General features: G+C 32.5%; 1 protein-coding gene across 3 annotated transcripts in view; it reads right to left on the minus strand.

The window, feature by feature from the left end:
- LOC130901309 (protein tiptop-like) overlaps positions 1–23,299 on the minus strand; it is a 355,321-nt gene that overhangs the window by 215,401 nt on the left and 116,621 nt on the right. Inside the window, exon 2 of one of the 3 annotated variants that reach the window (XM_057812557.1) lies at positions 14,446–14,630. The exons of the other annotated variants lie outside the window; for them this stretch is intronic. Coding sequence (XP_057668540.1) covers positions 14,446–14,629 — 184 coding nt within the window. The 5' untranslated portion in view covers position 14,630. The remainder of the gene's footprint in view (positions 1–14,445; positions 14,631–23,299) is intronic. 3 annotated transcript variants of the gene reach the window in all.

The raw sequence follows: 23,299 nt of genomic DNA on the forward strand, positions 1-23,299 counted from the left end.
TAAAAACGAGTATTGTATCCCGACCCGACGACTGTTTGTCACGTTTAAATTCAGAAATATGACACAGATGGCCTATAAAACATTCTTGAAACGCTGTCATTAGATATTCAGATAATGCCAATAAATTTTTGTTGACGTTTCGTAAGGACTGCGTCTGTGAGGAGCTTTCGTTTGATGTTTCCATATTAACGCTCTCAATCACAAATGGAACAACCATTGTCGTGTAGTTAAGTTTGTTATTATCCGTTTTATTATTACAACTTTGAGATATTACTTTGGAAGTTTTGAGATTACTCAGTGAAGCGTTTAAATTCTTGTTTTAGATGCAATATATTTAAATACAATTTTTCATTTCTCGCTATATTCATAATAACAATGAAAAATGAGTTCTTTCTACTTTCTTTGGGCTAATGGGCTCTAGGATAGTTATGATGGATGAGGCAATAAATAGCTAATTTTTCTGTAACAGTATTGGCAGAATGGTATAAACATATACGCTCATTTTGTCTTCAATTCGGTACTAAAAAAATCAATGAAGATTAGACCATTGGAATCGCAATACTCTGTAAACAGGATCGAAGACCAAAAAAAACTATACTGCCTTCCTGGAAGCACGTTCCTAGGATATATTCTGTATTTTTGTTCCTAGAGTAGAATGGTGTATTCAACACTGAAATATCAAAACTAGGATTTTCATTACACAGAATATATTAAGTTTTGGATCAGTTACGCAGATCAAAACTGTTTAAAATCTTTGTATTTGCATTTCGTTGATCCTAGATTAGAAATACTATTAATATTTAGGCATTTATGGAAAGATAATCTAATATAGTTTCCCAATCCCAAATTCACTATTTGTGTTATCTATTTCTGTTCCATCTTGAGATTCCAGGTGATCTGGTACATATTCAGATCTCCTTCCAATATCAGTGTTTTATTTTAAATATTTGCTCCTAAGTTTTTACGGTGTTATCCCTAGGCTTTCAATGGCAAGGCATTCTAGAACTAGGTGGATTGAAGTACGAGGATGGTCCTAGAAGTACCTTTCGTGACCTAGAGATGGCGGTAGCTGCTTGAAAAATACAACTGTAATAGAAAGTACACAATCTTTACAGCATATGCTTCAAGTTTGAAGACGCCACGTTGTTTAGTATTTGTTTGGCAGCAATTAGTAGGGGACGTTTCTAATGAATTTGTAAATATAGAAACAATTTGCCATCGTTATGTGATACAATAGTTTTATTTGAAAGGCTTAATCCTAATATAAAAGCTAAACTAGATTCTACTCTAGGTGAGACTGCTCCTTCGCTATCAGCAGTAAAATATTGGGAAGCAAAGTTTAATTAGACGAGGCCATACAACCTGCGAAAATCAGTATCGCAGTGGTCGACCAAATGAGGTGACGACTCATTCACTCACTCCAATATTTGGACATGGGAAAGCTGTGCGCGTTTGTTCAAAATGGAACAAAAAATGGGCTGTTTTATAACCATTGATGAAACGTGAGTCCATAACTTCACACTCGAAACAAAAGTGCAATCAAAACAATGAACTGAAAAATTTTTGTTTTTTCTTTGTTGGTCTAGGAACTGGGACCATCCTCGTATGTTAAAAAAATCTACACTCATTAGTTTCCTGTGCCTCTTATGGTTCAATGGTCTAAATTCAAGAAAAAAACGTCTTTGATGAGCTTCAATCCGGAGAGCTACAGAAAAAGACTTGATATTCGTTCCCTAAAGACCAATTTTGTTGCGAGAGTGGTAAGGTTGCATGCATTTCATCGTCTATTTCTGTCTCTTCTTTATCATTTGATATAAAATTGCCTCAAATCTTATGTTTTTAGTTTTACACCGTTTCAATTATCACAGTATCTAATACAAAAACTCATGTTCAACGTCGATTCACTGTTATTGGTGAAATATCTGACAATGATTAAACTTGGTAAACATTTATAAAAAATATAGAAACTAACGACCCACAAATGTCAAAACAGATCATTTTTTTGCAGTATAGAAATGGAAAATGAAGAATCCAAGTTGTAGGTATCAATACCTATTCAAAAATCCCCTGGCTTAACGAAAACCATTTGAATTTACCTAATCCCAAAATCTACGCTGGGCATACATTTCGACGCTCTTCGGCATCTCTATTAGTGAATTCCTATGGTGTTATAATTCAACTAAAGAAGCACGGTGAGTGGAAATCCAACACAGTTGCGGAGGGTTACTTACACGACTCAATAAAAAACGAAATGGATTCCGCAGTGAAAATTTTAACGGGAACAACTAGTTCGACTTCAAGCAACATTGTAAATGTTCACGATCATACCAATAGTCCAATAACTACTAATACAACTGTAGACGATGTTATTTCTTTGCACTCATTAAATATTATCATCTCAAGTGAAATCGTAATATAACTTCTTCTTGACTTCAAATTAATAATGCTCACAGTTGTACTTTTAATATTACTTTTACAAAATAAAAGTTTTGTCGAATGTTTTTAAGTCTACGTACGTAGAAAAAATTTTGAAACCGTTCTACTCATGAAAAAAATTATTAATTTACTCACCTGATGCATAAAGATCAGCTCAACTAGTTGAAGCCACTTATGTGTTTATATAACGTGTTTTTAAGAATTATATTTAACATAGTGGACAACGAGGTTGAGGTAAACTTTCTATTAATTTTAAAACTTCACTTTTCTCAACTACAGAGAAAATAAACGAATTTATATTTACTAGAATCCAATTTTACCATTCAAATTGAAACTATTCCTGTTATGCTTATAAAACAGACCAAGGGTAAGAGATCCATTATCTGTCAAATTCTTAAGAAAGGAATTCGGAACATAGATAACGGTTTTTTTTTGTTGCCGATCTGTGACATTTGCTTAGTCGCAAATCTTCTGCAGTCAGCGAGTAAGACAGCAACCTGAGTGATTTACGTCCTTGGTAGGGCGGCTTTGTTTCCCACAGTGTTTCCACAAAAATTAGATACTGGCAAACGCAAACTATATCCGGGAACAGCGAAATGTTTTTATTCAATTTAATATAATTTTTTGTGCGAGTGCATTTTAAACTCATAGTAGTATATTTATTTTGAAATACGGGGTGTTTTGAGAGTAAAGTAGAATAAAAATATACCAGTTTTGAATATGAGTCTCTGGTCCAACAGAACGTGACAAAACGGATGGGGTTATTGTTTTTTAGAGTCACTATAACCTACAAAATTCAAAATTGTTCATTTAACACATATAGATGAAACTTTTCATTTATAAATTATTTACTATGATGCATGCAAAGATAACAGATTCTCATTCCTACCATAAACATACCCATAGAGGAAAGTTTTAAGGGCCCAAGCTTGGCTCAACTATGTAGAACTCTGGCCAAGCTTATAAGCCAGGCTTGGCCCAGTCTTGGTGAAACTCTGGAGTGATAAGGATGGGTCAAGCTTGGTCGCCAAGACTGGGCCATGCTTAAATGCGAGAACTGGGCAAAGGTTAAATACCAAGACTTATTCATTACATAACTTTTTCTTCTTTTTCTTCATTTATTTTTTATTCAATATAAGTATTGCTATTACTTTCTAAATTATTATTACTACTAGACTATTAGTAGTATCGCTAAAATTTATAAAATCATTATCCAAATTATGATTATTAAACGCTTGTAGATTGCCCAAGTCTGTACTTCTATCTCGAAGATACGCATCAGAGATCTACTTTTAGTAGACATAAATAATAAAAAATGTGATAAGAAACACACACTCTGAACAAACTAGAGATCGGATTGATCAGACCCGTAATAAAAAAAGTATGGCTGCCGACGGAGTGTTGGGCGAAAATACTCAAACCACGCTGTATGTGACCGAACAGCCGAAGCTTGGGTCACCAACGAATAGCCAAGGCAATAATCAGGCTTGGCCCAAGCTTGGGTAATTATTAGTTTGGCTAAGGCTGGTTTACCCAGCCTTTGCCCAAGCTTGGGTAATCATTAGTATATAGCCGAAGCTGAGTTAAGTAACCTGGCCACGGATGGGCCAATACAGGTATGCCGAAGCTAGGCTGGCTCAGGGTTAGCCCTTTTGTCAACTCTGGGGTTTCCTGTATGTGTAACGCTTTTAAAATTTCTAAGCCATGGCGTTTCATAGAGTTTAACGTTCAATATCAAAGTCTAGTCTACAAATCATCTTTAATTTCAAATTATACTTGCATGTTTGGAAGTTCATTTGTGAATTCACCAAACAAGAATTGAAAAGAAATTTGTCTTTGGAAAAAGCGTTACGAGTACCGATTCTCTTGAAAGAAGAATATAAAATGCGACATTTTGATCTTAGGTTAGAAATATATTATTTCCGTATCAGTCGTATGGTGTAACAATTTTATTTGATTTTTTGAAAAAAAAGTTATCAACAATTATTCGTGAATGAATGCATTTTCATGAACATTTAAAGCCCTGAAACCAATATAAATTTCCCATTTTTTTTATTCTCATAATTTTTTTTCATAAATCCGCCGTGAAAACGAAGATTTAAAGAAAATTCATCGAAATCGGATGATTTTTCGATTTTCTAGTGCCAACAAAACAAGGAGACCGCGAAAGTATAAAATTACCTTACATTGAACGGTTTTTACGAATCAAATTAACCGATTTCTATGGTGTTTTTATACTCTCGAGGATAGAAGAGTCAGTTATCTGCTGAAAAGCGAGTTAGCATATCTTCAAGATAACTTTAGAATCTTTAGGATACTCTCATATGAAGATTCAGCAATAGAATACCGGTTGAAAACCTTTATTTGCCGCAGAATGTCAATCTCAGAGATTATTGTATTAACTCAAATATCATAAAACGGAGACAAATCCAATAAATAACACGGCACGAGTACGATTTCCGTGGCGCCTGAATTTGCCTATGTCATTTTGTAAATCGATCCAAAATATGTCGAAAATGATATTTTGATATCTCGCTTCGTTTTCGAGATATCGATACTTGAAGTTGGAAACATTTTTTTTATCTAATATTTGTATATTATAGACCGTTTATGGAAAATAGACCATATATAAAAAGACTAGTCCGTATAGAAAGGGACTGAGGATATTAGTCTATATGTGTAAAAAGCATGTCTTTCAATGAACTGTCTAGTCCGTTTATAAAAGGTCTAGTCTACTCGTATTTATATACATACGGCCCAGCTGCACCCACGCCATATGTATATTTCTAAGATATTTAAACACATTTTTTTATTTATTTATTATAGAAATCAGTTATACATAAAAATACTACCCAACCTCACCTAACCTAACCTAACCTAACCTTTCCTAACCTAACCTTACCTAACCTTATCTAACCTAACCTAATTAAATAACTTTTGAAAGCATTCAGAAATTGCTAATTAAATCTTCAAACTATAATCAAATATTTTTTTATTTTTAAAGTATCAATATCTCGAAAACGAACCGAGATATCAAAAAATTTCATTCTTCATTTTCGATTTATTTTGGTTAGCCAAATTCGCTGTTAAATCGCGGCGCCATGGAAATCGTACTCTCCCCAATAACAATGTAATTATAACAATTTAACGACAGCTAAAATGATATGATAATGGTTTCAGCAAGATCGAGAACCGTTCCAATACAAAATCAATGTTGGCCAGCACGATCTCCTGATCTGACGAAATTGGACTTCCTTTTGTAGAAATATGTCAAAAGTAATTCAAAACTAAATTCTTCGATTTAGGTGAATCATGCTTGCGATGAGATCAGTTACGCTCAAGATGTTAAAAAACGTCGAAAAACTTCTATACCAGATTAGCATGTTGCCAAGACGTTTCGGCGTACATTTTGAACATATTCTCATCGAAATTAATGTTATTTGTTTTTTTTTAACACTATTAAGAAATAAACAGTATAACTTATTACGTTTTTACAGTTTGTAGCGTAAATAAAATACAAGGGATTGAATTTAAAAAAAAGAAAGTTGGTATTGGCCACTCTCACATAACACATCCTGTTTAATTTTTTTTAAATGAGCATTTAAAAATACAAATACAATTTTAAGGTTAAAACGTTTTATATAGAAAATTTGAAAAAGTTTATATTTAATATAACCTCACCTCGTTGGTAATTAATTTTCTGACCTTTTCTAGTCCCATTAAGACATCAATCAATTCTATATCTTAAGGAGTGGTTTCTCTATTATTCTAAAGCGCTAGGTAGACGTATTGAAACTAATCATTAATTATTTTATATTTTGTAAAATTACTGATGTCATTTTTATGAAAGGCAAATGATTTACTACGACTCGGAGGAGCGAGCGTAGGACGTTTCGAATTTTTTATTAATAAGCCCGAGACATCATCGCAACATTGTGAATCATTCTATAATTGATTATTTTGTTCATCATATTGTTTCAATAATAACGACCGTTAGTTCGATTATGTATTTTTTCTCTGTTAAATCACTGGCTACCTTCATCGTTGGGTAAAAAGAAATTAACCTTGACAAAGACACATATACCATCAATCAAGGAGTCCCTGGTCTGATGGAAAGAGATCAAAACAAATCACAATTACTTATTTCTCCATTGGACTATAATCCGGCCAATTTAGACATTCGGAGTCACATAAATTCCCATCAAGCTGAAAATCAGTGAAATTGTTTAAAATACAATTGAACATAGAATTTCCGCTTATGGAAAAAATTTTATTCAAGGTCAAAGATCAAAGAGTTTTTCGCAATTTTCAGCGAACCGGTGAGTTTTATCATAAATATACCTCAGACAAAAATTCTAGATCATAAAATTATCTACAAAAAAAGTATTATTGCTTTTTTCCTAGAAGCCACTGTTTCTGAGATATAATGATTCAAAAAGTTGTAAAAGTATTTAATGGTTTCACCAATATATTTTCAGCAGTAAACTTTTCTGATAACATTGAAATTAACTGAGACATATTGTCAGTTTTTTTAAGAAATTTCTGTTGACTGGTGGAAACTGTCATAAGTTCATCAAATAAATTATCAATTGACGAAGATGTTGCTAAAATTCGAGGATGTTACTCTGCAGCTTCGGTAATTCTCATGCCATTAAATACGAGAGTAAATCTGAAATATTATAACTTTTTGAATCGTTATATCTCAGAAACAGTGGCTTGTAGGAAAAAACGAATAATACTTTTTTTGTAGATAATTTTATGATCTACAATTTTTGTCTGAGGTATTTTCATGATAAAACTTACCGTTTTTCTGATAATCGCGAAAAACTCATTTTTTGACCTTTAACCTTGAATAAAGTTTTATCCATACATGGAAATGTATTTTCAATTGTATATTAAACAATTTTACTGATTTTCAACTTGATTGGAATTTGTGTAGCTTCACTCTAATTTTTTGGTCTAATTTGACCGGACTACAACTAAACAATAGCTGCTTAAGTTTGAGTGCATTTCCTACAGTAGTTCATCTGATTTTTCAGTTTCTTCAACTAATGAAAAAAAAACGCATGCAGGTTAAAAAACAGTTTTTTGTTTAGGAACAATTGAGGGCTTCAAAAGTATTAAGATGACTGTTTTCCAGAAGGAAACTAAGCTCTTATTAACTAGTAGTTTAGTTTAGTACAAACACCATACTTTCCAAATCCAGTACTTAAAAACTACTAGCTGTTTATAGACCTTGAAGAATACTCAAAACAAAAAAATATGAATGAAATGAAAAGTCATCACTGAAACATAAAACCATTGATTTGCCTAATAATCGTGCTGATTTTATTCGAACAATTTTGATTCAGCTAAAACAAACGGTTTTCATTTTACTAGATCGATGATATGAAGCTAGAATAAGTATACTGAAAGGTTAAAGCCTCTGAATTTTAGTTTGCATACGACTATTGGTCACTAACTCTTTAAACAAGAAGTAATGAATTAACTGTGATTATTACTGTAATTGAAGAAGGAAATCCAGAAATAGCTTCAAGTTCAAAACAAATAAAAATAGAACAATCACCTTTTGACAAGCGGATAAAACCTTTCGTCAAAATGAATGAAATGAAATTTGAATTGCTTTTACACCTACCGTAATCTCCAAATCCAGTGCTTAAAAACTACTACATGTTTTTAAACCTTAAATAATACTTAAAACAAATAAATATGAATCAAATGAAGAAGTCATCATATACAAAATCATTGTATAGCCTAATAATCGTGCTGGTTTTATTCGAACACTTTCGATGAATAGAACAGCTAAAAAACCGGTTTTCATTTTACTAGATCGATGGTATGAAGCTCAGTTTGAGCACTCAACATTAGTGAAGAGTATATTTTCAAAATATTTGTCAATATCATGAATAATATTTTTTAATAGCTTTGAAAGCTCTCTTCCAACCTGCCGCTGGTATTAAATAACAAAGTGACACAAAACAAGCCGTACCAACCATTCATAGTTCATCCAGGTAATGAACAAACAACGCCAGGTAGATTTATGTAAACACCTCGATCTATAAAGATATTCCCGCGGAAAGAGGCGATATAATATACAAAGTGTCCCCGTCTCTTGTAACAGAGAAAAAATTTTACCATTCCATTTTCACTTTTTTGAGTTTAGTCCCTGTTTCACGAAAAACTAATTTAAAGCTAAACACTAATTGGTGATAATTTAAAAAACTGTGAAAAACCTTAGATTAAATGCTATATTCTTCAATACATTTCAGTATCATTCCGAAACCGTTCTTCATAAACTATTCATTTCACCCTTTCCCATATATAATAACCCATTTTGGTAAGGTCTAGACATCTAGTAACATGTCCAACTCATTCTCCCAAATCACCAAACTGATTATGTGGACAATCAGTAATCCAATATGTAGAATGAGCATGGCAGCGGTCACTTTTAAAGAAATAAGTCGATTGTTCAAAAAAAATGTCAATAAATATTTGCTTGATTTATAAGTATGTAACATTCCTTCAATAACGAAGGGTCCGATGATTCCTACTTTCTTGTTTTAATTACGTAACAGGGATTGCCTTCGCTCCAATATCCACAGTTTTAGGTAGACTTTCCTCAGAAAAAGTATGTTTTATAAAATTCATTCTTTGACAAACAAAATTGTAATCGCCTTGATTCGTCACTTTCTTCTAAAGTACGATAAATTTTGAGTGATGTTTTGGGACGTGTTTCTATTAAATTCAAAGCTACTAAACTATCTTCATCAATTCCTCCATAAGTTTTTGTATGTTTCTTGTTATAATGAATGCTTTCTATTGTAGGAAATCTCTTGATCAAATGCCAAGCAGTACCAGTTAATCGATGTGGAAGCCAGTTCGAGCATTAAATTACATGAACTTTTCCCTCTTAACTTAACATTGGATTCGAAAACAGTTTGTGTTTAATAAAGTAGTGTTTGAGTCTTCATTTTTAGTACATTGATGTTGTGGATACAACTTTGTTTCTTGAATATCGGTTATAAATACTAAACTTTGATTTGTTATAATTCCCAAATAATTGATTTTTCAAAACTAACATTAATCAGTTTTTAGCCAAACCGAGCTAAGATTTCGTCGAGAATTTTTATCTCTTATCCAGAGACATATTATAAGTACACAGTTTGTCTCAATGTTACGATAACAGAATACAAAAATTACAATGTAAGAATATGAAAATCTTGATTTACGACTTTTATATTGCAGATTTTTTATAAAATAATATTGAATCATCGATCGTAAATACTAGAAGTCTCAAATATTAATATTTCGTAATAGATTTCACCATGTAAAAACACATTAAAATTTATTGAAATATAGTGTCTGCCCCCTACTAAAGAAGTAGAAAAATGTCAAGGAGGTTTTCGCCGTATATTCTACCGCAATAGTGTAGTTGGATCATGTTTTTTTCTGCTAAGTCGACTTGTAGCAAGGTAATGGTAAACCTATACTGTCGATACAGTATACTTAGAAAGCTCGATATATGTAGTGAATGAAGAAAACATTACATATGGAAGTGAACACGTTTATTGCGATTTGATTAAATTATATAAAAATTGAAGTAAGTTCCCCCTGATCAAAATCGTAATTACATTGTGACAAACAAATCGAGTACTATAATTTTGAAAAATTACAATGAAATTTCCAACTGTATATTAACATATAAAATTGTATCTATTCTATAATGAACTTGGGACATCCCGACTAATAAAGTTGAACATAAACGACAGGTCATAAACCAACAATAAACTGTTGTACTCATCTACAAGAGGCCCTTTCGACCATACAACGTAACACAACGTGCTCTCTAGTTCGGCATTTATGAACAAGTGGATGAGGCGAATAGGGAAAAAGTTAATGAATGGATTATGGATGAATTGCAAGATAGAAGCGGTGATCAGTTGAAAAATTGTTTTTTTCAAAAATCCTTTCCATTCATAAAAAGATTCGAGTTTAAATATAAATAAACAAAAGAGTGGTTTTGAATTTTCTATAAACAACAATCTTAGACTTAGAAAACATACGATAAGATTAATTTTTAATCATTTTTCGTCTTAATCTAGTCCTTAATCAGAAAATTTCAATAAAGAATAGAACATATATTTCAAAAAATATTTAGTTATACTTCTGGATTAGGATCATAATCAAAAACACTTTAGTTTAGCGTTTTCGAATCTGTATAAATCTAATATTCGATTGAAATTATATTTGTTCCGTTTCTCCGTATAATATTTAAAGGGGAGTCGTAAAAAGTTTGACGCGGAACATCGACAAAACTTCTGCAGCTCTCCTATTTTTTTTTTTTCGTGTTAATGACTTTTTAATCTATTTTCCAAATACTGTGACATTTGTCCTATGTAAACATCATAGCAAGGACCTCACGTATGTAATGTTATTTTGTAATATGTTATTTTCCATTTAACCAGGATAATCATTTTCTTTCTAAACAAGTTTTGCTTTTTCAATCACCATTCGTTTAAATTCAGGATCTAATACGAGGATGGTACCTGGCCCAAGAAAGAAAACACAAAAATTTTGGAAAATAAATATTCAATTAATAACGTAATCTGCTTTTAGCTCCATACACGTGTCCCAGCGATATTCGATAAATTCGATATCCTTTTTATGATGAGAATCGTCAATCTCCTCAAAATAGCCATTAACTGACTACATCACCTCTTCATTCTTGAAAAATCTTTGTCCACCGAGCCTTTTTTACAAGTCTGGGAACCGAAAATAATCCAAGAAGGCTAAATCTGGCAAATAGGGTGCATGAGGCTGCAATTCAAACTTTAATTCATTAATTTTGTCCATTGGAATAATAGATGTGCGAGCTGGTGCATTGTCTTGATGAAACAACACTTTTTTCTAAACCAAAAGCGGCTGTTTTTGCTTGATTTCCTCGCTCAAACGTTGCAATAAGTTCGCATAATTCCCGCAGTTGAAACTTTTTCCGTTTTCAAAACAGTCAATGAAAATTATCCCACGTGGATCCCAAAAAACCGACGCCATGTCCTTGCCTGCAGATGAAACGGTCCTTGCTTCTTCGGAGCCGATTGTACTTTTTCAGACCGTTGTGTGTGAAACGATGGACCCACGTTTTATTTATGGTTATGAAATGCCTCAAAAATTCTGCTTTATTTCTGTGATTATTGCCAAACACTCGATGGAAACATGTTTACAAATTCACTGAAAAAGTTCATTTTTGATAGCTGCCAAGCAAATACCAAACAACGTGGCGTCTTCAAACATGAAACTTTTCAAATTCAGTGGTATTTTTCAAACAACTACCGCCATCTCTAAGTCAGGCTAGGTACTAGTACCATCCTCGTAGATAAATGCAAAAATTCACTGATTTATTCCGAAAGATGACAATAAACAAAATTGAATATATTAAAGACAATCTTGTTCTTATGTAGTTGTTGGTTTGATACAATATAATTAATTTTATAATTATTTTTTCATCATATGCATCATAGTTATCAATTTCAAATAATCTACATTTACCCAATAATATCCTTTCACTTTATATTCGTGTCAAAATTGAACACGTACGTATCTTCAAAGACATTTTAAAAGATGAAATGAATCAATACACAATCTCACAATTATATCTAAAATTGAATTGAAACCTTTGTGCTTTTAAATAATAAAATCGATACTATCTCGACAGATTATCAAAGAACTCTAGATCTCGAATAGCTAGTAATTAGATTCTTATTGCGGAAAGGCATTCATCACTGATACGCATGACTTCACCTGAGTTTATATAAATAGGTTGATTGCTATTACAGCATTTCACTCTGAACAAATTAAATATCATAATCCAATAATAATATTTTAATTATATTATTTTTTCATTTATTAAAACTAAGATATCGAGAATTTATTGTTCGCTGTCTATGTTAGAATACTAGAAAATACTAATATTTGATCACAAAGATTATTTGATTCATTCAAATGGTTTATTTATTTATTAAATAAATCTACAAATTACAAGACCTTCATAATAAATGTTTTTATTTTCTATTTGAATATTGTCTTTACAAGTCTTTACAATATTTCAAATTATTTGTTTTTCGGAATTCGGAATGAAAAAATGCTTATTTTTATTTATAATTTTCCTTCTCTTATTTCCATATTGATATATCAAAAAACCAATATACAAACACTAGATGGTACTATATAGATACACTCAAACGAATCAAATGAACTTATGAGCAGAGCCATTTCAATTATCCTGTAAATGCCATTCGCTTGATTTCTTGATTTAACAATAGATTAATAAAAAATTTCTTATACCAAATTCATCATTTTATCTCTCCATATATTTTATTGAAATAGTGTACGAGGATATGTTGAAAAATTCTTAGCCTACTATAGAAGCAAACAACATTTCAATGTCAAAATATTTTATCACACAACATATTCTCCCCTTAATTGGATACATTTATTACAGCGAACCTGCAACGTCCGTCTCTAGACCTTTAAAAGAATGTTTCTTCTTGCTCTGCAAACCAGACCTCTACAACTTTTATTACATCCTCGTTGGAAGAAAATTTACGACCATTTAAACTTTTTTCAGTTGAGGAAAGAAATGATAGTCGGACGGAGCCAATTCTGGTGAATAAGGAGTGTGTTCTAGTAATTAAAACCCTAAATCACGAATTTTTTGCAGGGAAACATGAGATTTGTGTGCTGGTGCGTTGTCCTGTAAAAACAAAACAACTTTGTATAGCTTTCCGCGTCTTTTCTCTTTAATTTTTTCCCGTAGAGTGGTCAGTAATGTCGAATAGTAATCTCCAGTTATTGTTCTACCCTTATCCAAAAAATCAATCATGATTTCTCCATGGCAATCCCAAAAATCTGAAGCACGACACTTCTTAGGTGTTGGAGAACCAGAGTGTTGCCATTACGTCGATTATTGCTTTGTTTCTGTATCGTAGAAATGTACCAAAGTCTCATCCATAGTAACAATTCGGTTTAAGAAGTCTACATCGTTTTCAAATCGAGCACAGATCGAACGCGATGCTTCTACCCTTGCACACTTTTGGTCAACATTCAAACTTTTGGGGATCCATTTTGCAGCAATTATTCTCATGTCCAAATTGACGTAAACTATATAATGAACGTGTTCGTATGAAATATTCCGTGCTTCAGATATCCGTTTTAGCCCAAGTCGACGGTCTGATATAATCATGTCATGAACTGCATCGATATTTTCAGGGACTGACACAGAAACTGTCCTTCCCGATTGGTCATCATCTTCAATTGAAAATTTACTTCTTTTGAAGCTTGCAGCCCAATTTTTCACGATCACATACGAACAACATTGATCACCAAGGGTATTAAGCATATTTTCATATCTTTGTAAATCTGCTTACCGCTCAACCCTTTTGAATTAAAGGTTTTTTTTCAACCAGAATGTCCGATCTCACATTGCGAATGAGACAAAAATAACTCCTACATGAATTGGGCTGGAACGTGTTTGATCAGCTTCCGTATAGCCCGGACCTTGCTCCTAGCGACTTCTTACACTTAAAATCTCTCCTTTGTGGTCAATCAACGATAGTAACGAGTTAGAAAAATCTGTTATCACGTGGTTGAAAACACATCAGGCGGAAACCTACTATGAAAAAGTTATATAAAAACTTGTGCCACGCTATGATAAATGCCTACAAAATTTCGGGAGCTATGTTCAAAATATGTTTGACAGTTGTAGATTTTTGTACAATAAGTATTTTTTCTGAATATGTAAACTTTTTATTTATATAACCAAACTGAAATTACTAAATCGCATTTTAAGATAAACAATGACAACAGAGATCTTGTGATTCTAAAATTTTGTTTCAAATTTAAACAATGGGCCAAAGTAACTCACGAAATGCTGAAATTCATTTTTAGCTATAGAATAGCACCTTTGATTAGTGTTTATGAGTGGTATAAGCGGTTTAGAACGACTCACCTCACCTCGCAGAAAACAAATCCATTTATCAAATTCTGCTTCATTTTGACAACGCACCGTACAACAACTTGATGATCTTTTTACACCGAAAGTCTTCTTGTCTTTTTTATCCACCTTGTTCACCAAATTTAGCATAGTACAACATTTTGGCAGCCATCCTAACATTGAAAGACAACAAATGAAAGCCATTCTGAAAGAAACATCCCATTTATGAAGTTAACTTTGTTATCCAAGAACAACACTACTTGGAAAATAATTAATAGAAGCCTTATGTTAACTTTTTAATTCAAAATATTTTTTAACCAGACCTTGTACGTTAAATTTTATGTGTCTTTCATGTATTGACTCCGTACGAGAAATATTAAATTGGAAATTTGTCAAATAAACAAAGTTGCATACTTCAAGCTGTGACACCACAACTGACATTTGAAATTTTTCAAAATTCAACTTTTATCTAATTTATTAAATCACAATATAATTGACGCTTAAAGTCTAATGGCTGATCAAATTAACGGTAAGTCGTCGACGTGGTCTTCACTTAACGTCACCAGCATATACCATCAAAAGTAAGTACCAATCCTTTCGCGAGCTAAACTGGTTCGTACGTAAAAATTCTAGGGATGCCACTTATCTACAATCTTTCCAACAGATTCCGCCATTATGGTTACAATAAATCGAAACAAAATCGAAGACTCGTATACGAGGATGAGGAAAGGAGATTCGCTCATTCACATTTATAAAAACAATGTTTTTTTGTTGTTTTTGTACTATTGATTTTATTACTACCTTAGTAGAAGTCCTAGCACACTTTCGATAGTTCTAACACAGTTCTGGGAGAGAGAGAGAGTTCTGTCCCCGTCCATCTTTAATATGGAACAGTTCTAGCACACTCTCGCTAGTTCTATAACAGCTCTGAGAGAGAGTTCTGGCTTCATGTGTTTCTAACACACTATCGTTAGTTCTAACACAGTTCTATAGTTGGTATCACCCTAAGGGTCCTGAAGTTCTGGAGCTTTTTAAAAGACAAAAAAATAAAAATACGAGCATTTGAAAATATATATATCTCTGTTTTGTTTACGTGATCTAAATTCCTAAATATACAATAACTAACTCTAAATTGCTTAAAACTATTACGTATATAAATCTGGTTTCCATCAACCTTGTCCTCGCGTCAGTTCAACTCAGTTCATATTGGTTTTTCTGACCTTCGGGTTTAATAGCCACGATATGGTAATAAGGGAGGTATTACGGGAATCGCCGAATGAAGTTTCTTCGAAATTTAACAATTAGTTTCACTTACGAATTCATGTGTTCATTAAAAAAATAATAATTGTAAAAAATACTGAAAATATGTCATGATATTGTGGAAATAGATAGTTTATAATCCTAAATCCTCTAACAGAAATTTCATTGTATCTCTATACGTCGTGACGAAGAGAACGGCGGACGTTGGAGGCGATAGACAATGCAATGCAATTTCTCCCAGGTCAGTCGTTCTCCCGCTAGTGGCGGTGACGTCGAGTATAAGGGGGTGCGTACAGGAATGGATTCGCCAAAAAACAATTCATAACTACTATATTTTCGTGCTTGGATAGTATTATCAATTAATAATTTGTTACCAAAAATCAGAATTTTTTTCTTTTGCTTAATGTTTTTTTAGAAATTGAAGAAATATTTGGTTTTTAAATAAAAGATATTTTATTAAAAAACTTCTTCTTTGCTTTATTTTTATAACTATGAGTTGTGTATTCCTTCAATCTTTTCAAGCGGTGCTTGTTTCATTTTTTGCTAACAGATTTGTTAAAAATGTTATCACGTTATTCAATTCTTGATTAGATTAAAAAAAAAACTAGTTTACAACTAGATTTAACTTGCTTTCTGTTGCCGCGAATTTTGTGGTTGATAATGTCCATTTAAGAGATGTTTAAATCAAATCTATCTTCAAAATTTTTTGTATACGTCGAATTACTTTGTTTTTTATTTTTATAATTCAAGCTCACATATTACTCAATAATAGACGTATTTTACTGTGTTGAGATTAGCATCTAAAGTAGGATTTACAACTTTTATACTTATATACTTATACCACTTTTTTATAAAAAAGCTGAAAACTAGTTATTAAAATATAAAACAAACACTTTAGTTTGTAAAAATTTTTGAAGCTTAGTTAATTTATAGACTATAACTATTAGATATTGGATATTATAATATATAGTTACAACTAAATAGTAATCTGACTGGATAGCTAGCTCTGTACGTCTAATGTAAAATTTGAGAAGAGGCGCGCGAATTTTAAAATTTGAAAAACCAGGAAGCTGCTTAAAAACTATTCAGGACGTCCCAGGATACTACAAAAACTAGGACATGTCCTGAGAAAACAGGACGGTTGGCAACCCTAATCTAAAGGTTTTGCGTTATGAATAGTTCAAAGAGACGTTGATCAAACAATTCAAATCATTTTTGCTGTATATCCGGAAAATAAATGTTAAAAAATTGTATAAAAGTTAGAGATTTGATGAAAAATACCTATTTCGAATATTTTGGGTTGGTTTTGGATAAAAATGAGAAGTCTTGGGCTCCCAATTGTGGTTATACATCTTGTGTTGAATATTTAAGATTATGGAAAAGAGGTAAAAGAAGTGCCCTCAACTTTGGAATAATAACTATTTTGCACGAAATCATTCTTGTAGGTTGAACGTTTAATGATTCAAACACTAAAATTCGATAAATGGAAGTATCTCTGTACTAGTTGTGTTCAAGGTCCAATAGTGACTGAAAATATTCCTGAACCCTTAGAACTAGTAATTGAAGGACCAACATAAACACAAAATTATGCCCATTTTGAGGGTGTGTCAAATGAGCCAAAATGCATTTATCCAAATGAGTTAAATTAGAGTTAATACGACAAAAAAAATTTCCTTAGACACTAAAGCTTTGTTTGCAGCCAAAATTAAAATTCAAATCAAACTAAAATTCCTTGGTGGTAATATATATGTTTATGCAGTAAATTAAGGACAATTATAAACCAATAGAAATTTATTGTACGGGTCCTGACATTATCTATTAGGGTTCCATCATGTATAGGACATTGCTGACTTTTAAACAATGTTTTCTTCTATTTTGTTGATATCAGTTCCAAAAACAAAGCACCACGATGGAAAGCGGCACAACAACGCTAATAATATTTTCATAAACAAAAAACAAGCATGTTGTAAACAAAACTTTACCACCAATAAAGACTGATCCGACGTATTCTGTGCTCATAACCTCACAAAATTGAGGAATTAAACTAAGTTAAAAGTTGGCGAACTCTTGGTTTAATTTTAAGTTAAATCAACTGTTAATTTTCTGCATGAACTACAAGTACCTTTTAGTGTCTTTCAACAAGTAATTATATAATACGCTGGGCCTACAGTACAAAGTTGAAGAAATTGTAATATTTTGCTAGTCTTGAACAAAATAAAATACGACTATAAGTGGCAAAATTATGTCTATTTAAAAATACTTCTTTTCTGTCAACACTGGTTAAACTGAGTTTCCCTGTTTTATATGTCTTGATGAAAAGTAGATGAAAAGAAGAACATTGACTAACAAGATACTGGCCCTTGAGAGAAAATATGGAGCCTAGAAATAAAAGTGTTGTTCAGAATTCAGAAAATTAAGAAAGTTACTCACTTTAGAAATTCCAAGATGAGTTAGAACTTGGACATCTTTCATCTCAGTGACGCAGAATTTTCTCGAAAATATAAACATAAAAATTATATTAAACGTATAGAAAACCTTCTGCTACAATTAACAAATATAGGGTGCATATGAGCATAAACAACGTGATATGAGCGAAGAGCAAGCAGCGTAAGCCTCAGGATTTACACGTCTTGGAAGAGCGTTACCAGAGTTTCGGGGACACACATCGAAAGAGCATTAAAACCAAGCTTTCTAGAGCTCAATAATCAATTCTTTTCCAGTTTCATATCTACATAGCTGAAGCTCAGAAACTAAAGATGATAAAAGTATTCTAATCATATATTTGATATTGGAATATCATTATATAACAGCTAAAATTTCTTTGGCTACAGATGTAGTGTCAACTAGTGTAATTAACAACAGCGAGACATATTTTTACAATAGTTTTACGTAAAAGTGTATAAAAAACTTTTTAATTGATTCTACATTATGTAAAATATTCTGTTTCATATGCTAAAAACTATTCGTAAAGTCCGGCCTAAGTGCAATACCGTATAGTCCCTATTTCTCTATATTTCAAGTCGCATCTCTTCCTTTTTGGTCCCTTTTGTCAACGAGGGAAGTGAGCGGGTATAGGAATGGGAGGACACTATCCTACTTCTGAGCTGTCCGTCTCCCGTCACCGTCATGCTATTCCGCCGATCGATCAGTCTGTGGTGGCTCAAAGCAATGCACACTCTAGGGTCAAAAGACGTCTGCCCGGGTTCTCTGCTGCGACAACTATACACCGGTCGGTAACTGGCATTCCAATAAACAGTGGTAGGTCAATCAAATCGTTTCGTATACGTCATTTACTCAAGTGAAGAAAAATTGAAAGAAATACAGTTGCTAATCACAATACTTCTGATGATATTAATGGAATGATGATGGAATGGGGAAAAACTCAGTCGTAATTTTATTATTATTTCCTCATTTCATTTGTTCTTAATTGTTGAAAATGATCATGAAAGAATGCAAAATAAGCGAACGAAATTAAAATTTAATAAACCATCATTGGTCGTGATGTTAAATGACATTTCTTGGATTTATTGAGCTCCAAACCAAGTGTTGATTGTGGTTGGAAGAAAAACTCTCTTTATTTTTGTGTTCTCAAAGTGTTTTTAGATTCTGATTATCCTTCAGACATTCTGGCATTCATAATTACTGTATATTTTGCATCTAATCAAGAGATCAACGGTGTTACAGGTTTACAGGTTTTCTGCGGTTTCCCTGCAACTTGGTGAACCGGTTCTCCAGCCAAATGGCCGAATATAGGGAATACCCAAACCGAGAAAAACCGATTTTGCTCACAAGCTTCATTTTCGTTATCTCCCGGCCTAAAATTTCCATCCATAAATAGTGAAGCACACTCAACCCTCAGCAACCACCACAACCCCAGCCCTGCTATTCCTATATCAGAACCTACTCCAACAAACCCCCTCCTTATAAAAATCCTCCTTACCCGACCAAACTTTAACCAACAAGATTTTACATTAGCTGAGGTCAAAAGAGTAAAAACATTGAAATGATCTTTAGAACAATGCAAATATAACTGTACAGTTTACACCATTTCATTATCAGGTTTTTTCTTAATAGAGTTTTAGGTATAATATCTATAAAACTATTTTTTCAATTTTTTCCTTGCCTTTTATCGATATTATAACCTAAAATGTATAAAAACTAACTGTCACATTTGAAGTGAACAAAAACTGGACGTTGCCATTGACGTCAATTAAAGTCCGCCCAAAAATTAGCGGCGTTCAAAAGGAACCAAATTCAATCAATATTTCAATATTTATTTTTCTACATTCGTTATAATATTTACGTTTTTTTTTCATTCATTTCCTTTCATAAAGAATATAAGTAAGTTGTACTTTTAATATTACTAATACAAAATAAAAATCGACTAAAGTTTTGTCGAAGCCTACGGACGTAGAAAAAATTTTGTATGAAACTCATGAGTAAAGTAACTTTTTTTCACTTGTAGGAATTGACGAGTTGTCATTAAATATATTTTTTCAAGTGCAACACGACCAAAATAAATGAAAGGGAATTTGGACACGAAGAATCTGCATTTACGATCGCAAAATTTTGGGCAGCTCAATTCAAACGTAGCCAGTTTGACTGACGACGAGCTTTCGGGACGGTCAAAAGCTGCGTCAACGATGAATATAATCAGAAAAGTTCACTTAATGGTACTGGACGAATGTCGAATTAAAGTTTGAGAGATGGAAGAGGCTATCAATGTCAGAAGAAAGCACTTGTCGTATATTGACTGAAGAATTATCCACGCATTATATTCCGCATTTATTCACCAAATGCGTATTCAAGAACAGTCTAGGCGTTATTGACGTAGTTTAATTAAAATGAGTCGGATTTTTAGGTCGACCAATAAATGTATATGAAACCCCGATCCACCATACAGTCCTGAAATTGAAGAAATTATCAAATCAGTAAATTGCAAAGGCTCCGAAGAAGGCAAAGACATCTTACTAACGAACTAGTAGTAAAACTGAAGATTCCAAACTCTAGTGTTGGTGAAAAGATGCAATTGACGATGGTCAAATGGCCCAAAAACTGTATATTTATTGAACAATCGTCGCAAAATTCTTACACAAATCAACTGCTGAGTTAATTTGTTGTACATTGTTCTTTATTTTCGTTCAAATAACTTTCAACGTGTTCTATTTCTTCTCAATAACGATACTCTATTGATAAACAGGTTGGAGTAAATTTTGTCTCCCAATTGATTCATAAACTTCTACTTTCTAAAATAATAATAAAAATCTTACAAAACATGAACTACGGAAGGTATTGGATTTGTTTTATTATTGAAATTTAATCCAAATCCACCTAGTAGATGTTTTGATATCTCAATTCTCGAGATGTCAATCTCGCACTAAATATAGTTATCGTGACATTAAAATCAATGAGAAGACGCCTTTTTAACGCAAGTAAATATACCGTAATGAGCAGTACACGCAGTACAGCAGTACACGCAGTTATTTGAATGATCTTCTATTAAATTACAATTATTAATCCGGCATTCCAGAGACGACAATATTACAACTAATTTATAGACTAGGTCCCAAAGTCTTGAAAGAAAATTAAATAAACACCGGGGCTTCTTCTAAATTATAAGTCCATCGGCTATTAATTTAAATAGTATAGCGCCGTTGCAAGATAAAATTATGTGGAAAGAAGAATTTTAAGGTATTAACCGGTTTTGATATAACGTGACAACTAAGAAGAACTTCAATATCCAACATTTTATTTTATCAAAAGTATAATTTACGTGATTTACTTATATTGAGTGTATGTAATTGTTTTTTACTGTATATTCTGGAGATTATTTTGAAATTTATTAACATAATTTGTACAGTGTAGTGATGCAGGAAAATATAAAATTTTATCATATAAAAATTTATTGCTGCCTTTTTAATTAAATAACACCACCACTGACGTCGTTGAAACTGTAAAATTCTTAGGGCTTGTTGAGGACAATTCCTTGAAATGGGAGTTAAATTTTGCCGCCTTATCTAAAACATTAAGTTCCTCCTGATATGCCCTTCCCTTCTGGGGTGTTAGATATTGACTCGGACTAAACAGAAGGGCACCCTGCAGGGACTATTGCTATTCACTTTTGAACGTAGAGCACGACCTTCACCTATCTACTCCACGTTCAGAATTAGTTAAAAGCTCAATATTTTACAATGCAAAAAAATGCACAATCACTTGCCAATTGAAATCAAATCGGATTCCGCAATAATTTGAGGATATATTTACTGGGATCTCATTTGTATCTTTTTTAGTTATTTTTAGATTTGTTTTTTAGTTTTTACAAGCTTTTGTCAACAAATTGTGACAATTTTGTGAAAATAAATCAAATCTGTATCTCTATTCTGAAATAGCTGGAAACTATTATAATTTTTTTTTGAAAAGAGCCTTTCTGAGACTAAACGAATTCAGATATTTATTTCTAGTTCGTGATGAGGAGAATAAATTAGTTTCCTAACATGTTTAATTGTGGAAAATCAATTTATTAACCAATGAATTTCAAGCGTCGCATCGTCTCCCCATCAGAAACTCAGAACTGTTAAATTAAATTAACTGATTTATATTTTCTGTAGTAAAAAGATGCATGAAGTTTCCCCTGGAAAATTACAAGTAGGAAAACGATATAACCGAAATTCAGTATCAGTTCAGTATCTTAGTAATTGGAAACTATTATGGGCCTTAGTCCTAGTGTCGAAGGTAGTGGAGAGGTAGCGCAATAAACAAAGTTCTATATCTTAAACTTTCTAAAATACATTTACCAAACTATATAAATAAAAATATATACAACGAAAGATTAAACTACGTCGCTCGAGCTTTGCTATCTCCAAACAAAATGTAGTCAGTCCTCTTGCTACAACGTGATCCTTGAGAATGTCCCACAGAGAGAAATCACAGGATTAAAATCACATGCGGTTCGGAAATTGTTGCTGAAATTCGGTAAACAAAAAAACTCCTGCTTGAATCGTGAACTTGTATCGGTTATTACCTCCAAAAACGCGTCTACTCGATGAGCAGATACAGGCACAAACTTATCAGCGTTGTCGGTCTTTTAACGATTTTTCGAGAGCGTTGTCGACTTATGCCGACCTCTGTACTTAAGTATATGGAATACTCAGATATTTGAGTTCTATAAAATCAATTATTATCGTATGTCTTTCAATATCATTTGATTGAAAAAAAACAGTGTATCAAGAAACTAAGATCGACAAACTTTTCGCGAAAATCCAATCACTTGTGTTATTACTATTGAAAATATATTCATGAGTTATTCTAGGACCTTACAGTAAGATAATTTACTATGAAATGATTGTCGCCAATATAGATAAAAATGTTCTCAACAAAGACATTAACGACAAATTGATCAATAACGTCTACTTTAGACAACACGAGACGTACATAGGTGCTTAAATAAAGATGTTTACGAGTGTAAAGAAAATTATCTATTTTTTTGCAAACCACGATAAAGATACTATACGTGCTTGTTGTACAAGAGCCTACGTACCCACAGTAACAAATTTATTTGTACAGGCATTGTTGCCAAACGTGTCCCGTATGATAAAAGACTAAAATGTTCAGTTT

This window comes from Diorhabda carinulata, chromosome X, assembly GCF_026250575.1.
Source record: "Diorhabda carinulata isolate Delta chromosome X, icDioCari1.1, whole genome shotgun sequence".
NCBI lineage: Eukaryota > Metazoa > Arthropoda > Insecta > Coleoptera > Chrysomelidae > Diorhabda > Diorhabda carinulata.